At 39.3% G+C, this 11997-nt stretch overlaps 1 protein-coding gene across 11 annotated transcripts in view; it reads right to left on the bottom strand.

Annotated features, from left to right (window-relative positions):
* Window positions 1–262: 262 nt before the first annotated feature.
* The window catches only part of DIXDC1 (DIX domain containing 1), an 80994-nt gene continuing 69259 nt past the window's right edge, over window positions 263–11997 (bottom strand). For all 11 annotated transcript variants that reach the window (XM_086339180.1, XM_086339186.1, XM_086339182.1 and 8 more), the window contains 3 exons: window positions 6397–6502; window positions 5170–5278; window positions 263–3496 (listed from right to left, as the gene is read on the bottom strand). In XM_086339180.1, coding sequence (XP_086195306.1) covers window positions 3416–3496; window positions 5170–5278; window positions 6397–6502 — 296 coding nt within the window. In that variant the 3' untranslated portion in view covers window positions 263–3415. The remainder of the gene's footprint in view (window positions 3497–5169; window positions 5279–6396; window positions 6503–11997) is intronic.

The raw sequence follows: 11997 nt of genomic DNA, 5'->3' as shown, positions 1-11997 counted from the left end.
CTTGTTTTCATATTTACATAAAATGTCAAAAGAAGTGCTAAATAAATGAATCTTCTTTGATTGTATAACCTATTTTGCACTTAGACTAGAAATACCAGTAGTGATATCTGCAGCAATAAAGTAATCCTATCTCCACTCCCCAAGTAATGAGTAAACATGCTACCAGGGAGATCACTTGAGGAAATTTACTTTCACTAAATGTGAATGGCTTTCTTGATTAATTTCAGTTGATAATAAACACAAGTGAAAATTATGAATGGTATTTAGTTTGCAAACTCCATTTTATTCATAGTTTGTTTCTGAGTTTTTTTTTTTAAAACTAGTTCACAAATCTGGTACATACAGGCAGTTAAAACTGGTTATCACTTTGATAATCAGAAGCCTCTGGTATAACACAATCTTTATGAAAACGTAAAACAATACATGATAGTAATCTCTTCGAAAGCAATGGTTGCAAACATCCATGTTTCTAAGAAAATATAACTTTACATATATATTTTAAGCAAGCTATACCCTCTTACATAAATCCAGACAATAGAAGAAGTATGCAATCATAATGCTTATTTTATGGGGAAAATGAAAATTATAATTATAACCTAAATGTTTTAAGTAATTAGAGTCCTGGTCAATTGAATATAGGGCATAAAGATATCTTCCTTAATGTACAACCATCCTGGTCAAAAAGAGCTGAGAAGTTGGTCAGTTGGTAGGATTGCCATTTCAGTACCAAGTAAATTTAACCTAAATTCTTTAGGTAGAAATTGTAAAATTTTCCAATTCTAGCTACTTTAGTTAACTGAGTGAGAATAGGCTTCAGTTTTTAAATGAAGACTGTTTAAGGAATTGAACTTTTTATTAACTTAGTTTTTATGACAGGGTCATTTTTTAAATTGGGTTTAGAGATTATTTCATGAGCTCTAAACATTTCTAGTTCTTTAGTCAGTAGCAGGATGGACTGTCCCACACAAATGCCAGCAGGGGGCAATACTCTTAAGTCAAAAGATCTACATATCAGATAGGAGACAGTTCAAACCAGAATGAATCAATGCACACTCCTCCTGGAATAGGCTCCGGTTTAGAAACTGGAATGAGGATTACCAACACATTTTACAAAAACATACTGGCGTGCCATCCTGTAATGGGGGTGCTTCGTTATTACCCATGGCCTCTGAGGTTAATGAGCTATGAAATCAACTTAAGCTTTCTATGGAGGCACCAAGGCCACGGAGCTTCTTTTCCAAAGGACACAGAGATTAAAGACAAAGAAGGTAAAGGACTCTGAAAATTTTCTCTGATTTAATTTCCTCTGAAAATTTAAATTTACATAATGGGAAGAATGTTTGCTGAAAGAATACTGACAAGTAAAACTGATTTAACAGTCAAGATAAATTGTACTGAAAATACAATAACAAATTTTAGTCTGATAACCCTCATGCTGTCTTACAGCAAAACACAAATTCATGCAGCAGAGAAACTGGTGACGAGAGGACTTTTTCTCCAGACTTCCTGGGGGGCAGAAAAGGAAAAAAAAAAGGCAAATATACTGTTTTCTTCTGTCTGCTTTTGTAATGAATTATTCTTCCTTTTAACTGACTTTCCCAAATTGTCCCAGTCATTTCTGATGAGAAATCATTCTTCAGTAGGAGGAAACCAGGTAAACCAGGTGTCTTTTGAGTTCCTTCTGTCAGCTAAAGGAGCCATCAAAGAGGTTCTGTAAAACTAACTCCACAACTGAAATGGCTGGTAGAACTGGAACAGGAGTTGTCATCAGTATACCTGTAATAAAGCTTGTTCTGAAACCACAAGGGCTGGTAAGAAGAAAGGAGCCTGTATAAAAGCTACCGGGTTCCCTAGAAAATGGATACAGTATACAGAATGTGAGAATATATAGAACTCACACTCAAGTTATAAAAATAGACATGGTTCTTGGACGAAAAGCAAACGAGTACAAAAGAATTCTCCAAACGAACTATTTTTAAAAGACACATCTATATAAAACAAAATGTCATGTCAGAGCTCCAACAAGTAGTCTGTTGAAATGGCTGAAAAGGGGAGATGAACTTGAGACAGACAGGTCAAGAACCCAGATCTGTCTGACTCTTCTGCTTGGCAGTGTACATTGGTGATCACAGGCAGACTGCTTTGGAGACTGATATATAGATATATATTTATAGTATATATTTATACTGACTATATATATATATATATATATATATCTGGTTGAATGAATGAGAAAACTCAAGATACTAAGTAATCTCTGAAAGTTTATCTCTTAGCTTCTACACTTGACAGTGTTGCACATGAGAAAGGATTCTAGGGTTTTTTCACCCAGAATCAACCCTGCCATTCACAACTCTTGCCCCCATGGTTTCTATTGTGCCCTAAAGGATCAGCCTAGACTAAATATATAATAGAAAATAACTCTGGCCTTGACATCAAAGAGGGGCAGACCAGTAACTCATGCTCAGTACTTATAATCACAAACACTGAAAGTAATGATTTGTTTCCTTTTGACTGCAAAGGAGATGCCATGGGCTAAAGACAAGTCATGAGAGAAAGAAAGTCAAGAAGATAAGGGTAGCAGCACCTTTCCATACCCGCCTGGATTTGAAAGGAGATTTTCACTCCTTATTCCTTTCAAACACAAAGTTCATCAGTTAGAAGAGGGGGGGAAATGGCTCTAAAGTTAGAGAGTCCACAGAGAAAAACAAGCAGTACATGAAATACGCCTTCTGTGGGCTAAAGGACAATTTGCAGAATCAGTTAAGACGCAAGAGGCAGCCCAAGGTCTTAATTATGGTTTTAGCATAGTACAGCACAATATGGACAGCCCTTTTTCAATCCAATTAGCAATTCAGCACCATCCACGTCCAGTCCAAAAAAATTCCTGAAGAGTGGGCTTTCATCTTTGGTACCACCTTTTGAGTTATTCTTGGTTTGCAATAGCTGCAAAGAAGCAAAAAAGCTGGTACCTCCACCTTGTCTGTGAGTACAAATGCTGGGACCCTGATTGCTGCAACCACTGAGGCCAATTAAAATGAAAATAATACTGTAACATATAGGAGTGATGCATCCAGTTCCCGGGTTCCAGATAATAGCAGCCATGCCCACATAGGAGCGGGATCATCCATCCCCGTTGGTTAAGGCCTTCGGTTTGTTGTCCGCAGAGTAGAGTAAAACAGTGTGTTCCCACGGACAAGGAACTCCAGAAGAACCTGTGGTCTACTTTTGGACAGAGATTTTAGGTACCACACATGCCAGGCACACAAACAGGACTGGCCTATGGCTGTCACACTTGGAGAAGCTTCTGTTTTGGCAGCACAAACTTCCTGTGTATTCTGGTTTTAGTCCTCTTTCCTGAGTGAAGCAGCCAGGGTGTGCCAACTTCTGCAAGTCCCCAATCTAATACTCAGCATTAATTTTCTCCATGGTCTTCTTCTACCCAGGCTACAATTTTGCCTTCCCATCCAGGAATGGCATCATCATCGTGGAAAACCTAGAAAAAGAAAAAAGCCACCATGAAAAAATAGAAGATAGGGAGGCCTGCTATACATCTGTGGTTGATTAAAAAAAGATCCCAAACATAAAGGATAAGAAAGTGTATAGGAAAGTCTTGAGTTAGAGCCTGTGTCCCTTTAGTTTTGTCCCTAAAGTTACAACTGGTAAAAATATATGTGTGTGTGTGTGTGTGTGTGTGTGTGTGTAGTGACCCTTGAACAACACAGAGACAACACCCGCCCCCTTCCCTGCCCCAGCCCTGTGCAGTCAAAAATCCACATATAACTTCATAGTCAGCCCTCCATATCCACAGTTCTGCATCCTCAGATTCAACCAACTGCTGATCATATAATACTGTAGTACGTATTCATTGAAAAGCATCTGCATATAAGTGGATCCATGCAGTTCAAACACATACTATTCAAGGGCCAACTGTATAGTGTATATATGTATGATTTATATATCCTTAGTTCCACATCTACAAAATGGTAAAAGCACCCCTCTAGTACTGCTTTGCTCAGAGAGATTTATAAGATTTAATAAATTACTAACCATAGAGCACTTTAGGCTTCTCAGGAGAAAGCAGTACTATAAGCATTTAAAAGAGAAGGGGGAGAAAAATAAAAAAAGAGAAGGGGGGAAATTTTGGTCCCAGGCATTGTAAAGAAAGGGTCAGAAAAAAGGCTAATCTTAACGTGTGTGTGCAGTCCTTTTCATTCATTTATTCATTTCCTAAGTCGGTAATAGAACAAAGTTATTAAAACAGTCCAGTGAAGAAATTTGGTTGTTTGTGTGTGTGTGTGTGTGTGTGTGTGTGTGTGTGTGTGGCTGTGCCATGTGGCATGCAGGATCTTAGTTCCCCAACCAGGGATTGAACCTGTGCCCTTGAAGTAGAAGCAGGGAGTCTTAACAACTGGACTGCCAGGGAAGTCCAGGAAATCTTTACAAAATAAAAGATTGGCTTTTCCGATCTTTTTCATTCTGTAACCACTAATGAGACCACAGAACTCTTAAAAAAAAAATGTTTCTGGCAGATGTTCTATAAAGTGTAGGCTAAGAAAATAGTCAAGGACTGAGAATAAGCATAGATGACTTTGCAGTTTCCTCATTTTCATTTTCTGAGAAACTAACACCACAATGTACCATTTCATATATTCATGCCAGTTTGTTTATTTTGCTCTACACAGGAAGCAGAAAGTTTTCTAAGGTTTGGCTATAGAAAGAAAAAAGACCCCAAAGCCAAGCTTTTCTTCAATGTGGGTTATTTTCCCTAACAAAACTTTTTCCTTTTTTTTAAATTTTCTGGCCACACCCCAGGGCATGTGGGATCTTAGTTTCCCAACCAGGACTCAAACCTGCACTCTCTGCATTGGAATCACGGAGTCTTAACCACTGGGCTGCCAGGGAAGTCCCCAAAACTTTTTCCTTTTTAAAATAAAAATTCTAAGTTTCATCAGAGTGATTAAGTCCATGAACTAATGAAGCTATCAACTTCTTGGGCCATTCCCTGAAACTTCTTGGTCTAAAGTAGTCAACTGGCTTGAGGCACTGGGAAACTCCACTGCCCTGGTTAGGGAATTCTGGTATTTCTGGGTACTAGATCTTAAGTAGGAATCTGTAGAGTTCAAGAACAACCAGCAATACCACTCAGACTCCCCGTGGGTTCTGTACCTCTTCCTTGACAGTGCCAAACTCAGGATCCAGTGCTTTGAAGTGATACCGATGATTTCCGTCCCGGTCAATAGCCGCTTTAAAATCCTTCAGTGTCACCTCCCCCAGCCTGCAACAAGAGGAGAGAACACTAAAATAGACTGTTTATCAGTGGGCTGAAAAGATAAGATGCTAGTTTTAAACCCAGGCCCCTGTCAAAGTCTCTGCTGGGAGAAACAGCATGGCCTTGTTAGGTCACTGGCCTTGGTAACTCAAATGATTCTATTAGCAGAAGTTAGGGAGTTAGTCACGGTTACGGAATGTAAAGTGTGTTAGTCGCTCAGTTGTGTCCGACTCTGCAGAATTCTGCAGGCAAGAATACTGGAATGGGTAGCCATTCCCTTCTTCAGGGGATCTTCCCGACCCAGGGATAAAAGCTGGGTCTCCTGCAATGCAGGTGAATTCTTTACCATCTGAGCCACCAGGGAAGCCCCATTAGGGAATGTAAATAGCATTACAAATGGGACAATCTGAGGATTTAAAATAGATTTACTGCTTTGACAGAAGCCAAATCACTTTTTTTTTTTTTTTTTCTGTTTCACTCTGGAAATAAGACACAAAGTGTCTGCAATCTAATTTGTTAAACTATCAATATGTCTAAGTTCTCTTGATTTCCTTCTTTGCAGCAATTCCATTTCTCCAGGCTGGGAGAATTCAAACTATACCACTTTACTTCAGAAAGCTCCCCTCTAACCCAGACCCTTTAGGAACGGTAAATCTTAACACCTCTCCTCAGCAGTTGGTTCCAAAGATTAAAAATCTTTATTACAAAGCCATCTACCTTAGAAAGGAGTATATTAACTGAAAAGTTTGAAGGTTTTTAACATGAATTCTCTTTAGATTAGTTGTAGTCATCCAATAGCAACAAAGGTCAATAAGCAATAAATAGCCCTGGAATGCTAGGCTGTAATCCATAGCTCTCAGCAGAAGCTATCTTGAGCACTTTAAAAACTGTTATTCCTGACTTGGAGCATCTTTGTATATCAGGACTGGAAGCATTATTGTGTCTATAGCAGATCCTGACATGTCCCTTGTAATGCTGAAGGTTAGTGGTGAAGCTGGAACTCGAATCTCTATTTCCTGTGCCCTTCTCACTACTCTGCTACACCTTGCAGCTGGTTAGGTGGGCAATAACTAATGATTCTGCCTTCCTGTCCTTTTTAAAGAAATAATGATTCAGAATCTCACCTCTTTGGTATATTAACCATGAAGGGTGTAAGTGACCGGTCAGTAAAATAGAGCACTTTCGTGCAGGCGCTGCTGACAGTTGGAGAACTCTGTGAGTGAGGCAACTCTGCAATCAGAGAGACACCTTGTGGTCAGAACATTCAGTTTGCTTCCAGTAACCCATATGATTTCCAGTTATTCAAAATGTCCCAGGAGAATGAAGCTGCCTGAGGTCATAGCACAATTTTGAAACCCTTGCCAAACACCTTGTCCATAGGGTGTGACCCATAGGAAGTCACCGCTGGGGCCACTAAGACAGGAGGTGCTTCGGACATGGATGCTATCACAAGGACCATCCCTTTTCACCTGTTCCAGGTGATTCTAGCAGGGGAACAGCAACTGTTCTGACAGGCACTGCTGCCAAGAGTCAAAAGAGGTCAGAGAAGCCAGGCAAGACTTCAGGTAGGGGACTTCCCTGGTAGCACAGTGGATAAGAATCCACCTGTGAATGCAGGGGACACAGGTTCAATCCCTAGTCTGGGAAGATCCCACATGCCATGGGGCAACTAAGCCTGTGCACCATAACTGTTTAGTTGCCGTGAGGCACGTGGAACCTTCCAGGGCCAGAGATCGAACCAGTGTCTTCTGCGTTGGCAGGTGGATTCTTAACCACAGGACCACCAGCATAGTCTCAGTCCCCACAGTTTTTAACTCAGATTTCTTGATCCATACTTTGTCTCTCTTCTTTGAATAGGTACTGATGGAAAAAGCAATAAATAGCCCTGGAATGCTAGGCTGTAATCCATAGCTCTCAGCAGAAGCTATTTTGAGCACTTTAAAAACTGTTATTCCTGACTTGGTTCACTGATGCTCAGTGAATTACTTATGATTATGAATTTAAGAGAACAGAAGAGACCAGTTAAAAAGTTTTATCATCAGGACCAAAAACAAACTTTTATTAAAAACATCTCCTGCAATTCCAGATACACAGGTTTTCTTAACTTATTCTAGGCCATTGATCCCAATCAAACTGGCAACAACCAGAGAATAGTTCTAGGAAGAGTTTTCATTTTTTTAAATATTTGTTATTTGGCTACACTGAGTCTTAGTTATGGTGAGCTTAGTTGCCCTGGGGGAATATGGAATCTTAGTTCTCCAACCAGGGATCGAACCCCAGTCTCCTGCACTGCAAGGCAGATTCTTAACCATTGGACCACCATGGAAGTCCCCAGGAAGGGTTTTTTTGTTTGGGGTTTTTAAGGCTTTTGTTTTTTTTTTTTTTGGCTGCACCTCACATTTTGTGGGAATCTTAATTCCCTGACTAGGGATCAAAACCAGACCCTTGGTGTTGAAAGTGTGGAGTCTTAACCACACTTGTGGTTATTAACCACCATGGAATTAACCACCAGGGAATTCCTAGGAAGAGGTTTAAAATAAGGAAGTAGGAGAGATGAATAACACAGAGAAGAAAAACAAGGGAACATTCTCTCTCTGCACAGTAATCAGTTAGTTTTCAGAATTTTTTTCAAAGAATGCCATTTATTGAAACCTGCATGCCACGATGCTCCTTTGACTCCAGCACCAAGGGCCTGGCACACAGCAGTGTTTTAAATAAAACATTCACTTTTATCATTAAATTTTATGATTGATCTTTTCATTCACTCATTCAACAAACAATTATTGAGCACTTACCATGTACTAGATTTTGAGAATATAAATTTAATTATATGTGACCTCTGATCTCAAAGAGTTTATAGTCCAGTACAGATGACAGGTGTGATAACAAATAATTGTTGTTGTTATTTAGTTGCTAAGTCGTGTCCAACTCTGCAATCCCATGGACTATAGCCCACCAGGCTCCTCTGTCCATAGGATTTCCCAGGCAAGAATACTGGAGTGGGTTGCTATTTCCTTCTCCAAGGGATCTTTCAGACCCAGGGACTGAACATGCGTCTCCGGCTTGGCAGGCAGATTCTTTACCACTGAGCCACCTGGGAATCACCTAACAAATACTTAATACATTAAAATCAGATTTGTACAAACTGCAAAGGAAGACCAAAGGTGGAGTAGTTAATTCTACCTGGAAGAGGTCAGAAACTTCCCTTAGTTAAATTGTTTAAACAATTTGAGAATTGTTAAACAAAGCACCTAAAAAAATGATCATATGTAGAATTTGGAAAAGGCATTCCAAGAATGACGGATACTTATAAAGGCATGAAAAAGGATCACGTATCTATAAAACTGGAAGTTGACTAGTAAGGCTTGAGCATAATACCTTGGGAAGTAATGGAAAATGAGGATAATAAGGTAGGCACGGCCCAAATCACAAAGGACTCTGCCAGGCTCAGACATTTAGATATTAGTCTTAAGCTCTAGGGAGATATTAAAAGGAATTGATATGACCAGACTGGCATTTTAGAAAGGTCAATCTAGCAGCAAAATAAAGGGTTGGATGGGAGAAATTCTGGAAATGGTGATCCCATTGAGAGGCAATTAAAATAATCTGAAAGGTGAGGAAGGGTAAGATATAGCCCTGGAGCTAGAGAAGGGATGAATTTGAGAGAACTTTAGAAGATAAAAGTCTTAGTACTTTGGATATAGTTGAATGTCAAGGATAAAAGAGAAAGTGAAAAATAACCAAAATTTATGATCTAGGAAATAGATTCATGGTAGTTACCTAAGACAGGGGAACAGAAGTGTCATCCATTTAAAATGTTTACTGGGTGCCTATTATGTATCAAGAACTAGAGATGCAAAAATAGTGAAAAGTCAAAGTGTTAGTCGCTCAGTTGTGTCCGACTCTTTGCAGCCCCATGGACTGTAGCCCACCAGGCTCCTCTGTCTGTGGGATTCTCCAGGCAAGAATATACTGCAGATAGGCCTTAAAGGAGGGATTAAAGTTAAATGAGGTTATAAGAGTGCACCACTTCTCATCCCAAAGAACTGGTGCCCCCATACAAAGAGGAAGAAACACCAGAGCTCTCTCTCTACCATATGAAGACGCAGCAGAAGCTGACTGTCTGCAAGCCAGGAAGAACACCCTCCCTCAGCAAACCTGACCACACTGGCATCCTCATCTTGGGACTTCCAGCCTCCAGAACTATGAGAAAACAAACTGCTGTTAAGTCACTCAGTCTGTGGTGTTCTGTTATGGCAGTCCAAGCTGACCAATAAAATGTTATACACACACTTTGGGTGAACTGGAGGGTAAGAGTACGTCAGATGTCACACAGAAGCCTGGTAGATAAAGACAGGCGTGGTAAATAGGTCACTGATGACATTAATGAGAGGACTTTCGGGTGACTAGTGAAGAAGGCCGAGTTGGACTGCACAGACTCTTTGAGTAAAAAAGAAAAAGCATAATGAGAGAGAAATAGTCTTACTCCACTTTAAATCATATTGATAAAATGATCACTGTTGTTTCAGGGTGACATTACTATAGAAGTTATATACGAAAACCACAGAGGGAGTTCTCGGGTGGCCTGGTTAGGATTTGGTGCTTTCACTGCGGAGGTCCGGGTGTGATCCCTGTTTGGGGAACCATCTTCTATGCTGCGCGGCGCAGTGAAACTATACATAAATACATAAAAGTAATTTTTAAAAATCTTGAAAACCTCAGAGAACAAATGACCCAGAAACACAGTGTTGTGTATATGTATGTGTAAATAACATACATGATTTTAAAAGGCATCACAAATCAATTTTAGCTTTTATACTGACATGTATGGTTCATTTGGAGTCAATTTTTTATATGTGGCATGAAGTGTGGGTCAATGATCTTTTTTTGATATGGGTCTTTAATTGTTCCAGGACGATTTGTTGAAAAGCCTACCCTTGAGCCATCAAATAGATTTTGCACTGTTATTAATAATCAACTGGTCAAATTCAGTGAGTCTGTTTCTGAACTTTCTATTCTGTTCTAGTGATCTCTGTGTCTGTCTATGCACTTATATGCACTGTGTTGATTACTCCAACTTCATAGCTAGTTTTGAAATCAGGTAGTGTGGCCCGCCACCTCCTTTGTTTATTTTTCTCAACTTTTTTTTTCTTTTTCTATTCACTATGGGCCACAGGTCGGGATTTTATACCTTGAAATTTTTTTTTTTTTTTTTAGTTCTGCAACTTGCTTTTATTTTTTTATTTTTTTATTTTTTCTTCTTTTTTTTTGATGTCTGCCATCAGAAGAACCCAGCTAGGAGACTACCTCCTGACCACCACCCTGGGCTACCCCAGGGCTCTGTATCCTTATCCTTAGCACCACCTAGGCTAGAAGTCCCACGGTTATGCCTGGTTCCAGAGACTGTATTCCTACATGGTTGTGGCAATAAATCTGTCACATTTATTCTAGTTTGTCACATTTTTTAGAGTTAATAAAAGTCCTCTCATGAACAAGATCCATAGTAAGGACAGAACACATAAAACACATAAAACAAAACCACTGTTCTGACTCTATGAATTTGCTTATTCGAGATAGCTCATGCAAGTGGAATCACACAGTATTTGTTCTTTTGTGACTGGGCTTATTCCATTTAGCTATTTTCAAGGTCTGTCTATGTTGTAATCTGTGTTAGAATTTGCTTCCTTTTTATTTTATTTTATTTATTTTTTTATGTTAATAAACTTCTGTTTGATTTTGTCCTGCTATTCTGTCATTTCTTACAGAGATCCTCAGCTAAGAACTCAGAAGGGTAAAGGGAAATATGCCTCTATGTCACCCTAAGTCAGCTTCAATAATTGCCATAGTGAGCAGTCTTTTTTTTGGGGGGGGGGGGAATGAAATGTCCTATAGCTATCAATTAGGTCTAACTGGTCTATTGTACCGTTTAAAGTTTGTGTTTCCTTGTTAATTTTCTGTTTAGTTGATCTATCCATAGGTGTGAGTGGGGTATTAAAGTCTCCCACTATTATTGTGTTATTGTTAATTTCTCCTTTCATACTTGTTAGTATTTGTCTTACATACTGCGGTGCTCCCATGTTGGGTGCATATATATTTATAATTGTTATATCTTCTTCTTGGATTGATCCTTTGATCATTATGTAGTGACCTTCTTTGTCTCTTTTCACAGCCTTTGTTTTAAAGTCTAATTTATCTGATATGAGTATTGTGACTCCTGCTTTCTTTTGGTCCCTATTTGCATGGAAAATCTTTTTCCAGCCCTTCACTTTCAGTCTGTATGTGTCCCCTGTTTTGAGGTGGGTCTCTTGTAGACAACATATGTAGGGGTCTTGTTTTTGTATCCATTCAGCCAGTCTTTGTCTTTTGGTTGGGGCATTCAACCCATTTACGTTTAAGGTAATTACTGATAAGTATGATCCCGTTGCCATTTACTTTATTGTTTTGGGTTCGAGTTTATACACCATTTTTGTGTTTCCTGTCTAGAGAATATCCTTTAGTATTTGTTGGAGAGCTGGTTTGGTGGTGCAGAATTCTCTCAGCTTTTGCTTGTCTGGAAAGCTTTTGATTTCTCCTTCATATTTGAATGAGATCCTTGCTGGGTACAATAATCTGGGCTGTAGGTTATTTTCTTTCATCATTTTAAGTATGTCTTGCCATTCCCTCCTGGCTTGAAGAGTTTCTATTGAAAGATCAGCTGTTATCCTTATGGGAATTCCCTTGTGTGT

Source organism: Bos grunniens, chromosome 15 (assembly GCF_055505025.1).
Source record: "Bos grunniens cultivar Pamir isolate PY7600 chromosome 15, Bosgru_T2T1.0, whole genome shotgun sequence".
Taxonomy (NCBI): Eukaryota; Metazoa; Chordata; class Mammalia; order Artiodactyla; family Bovidae; genus Bos; species Bos grunniens.
The sequence above is the reverse complement of the archived record's forward strand: the minus strand, read 5'-3'. Positions and strand labels throughout refer to the sequence as shown.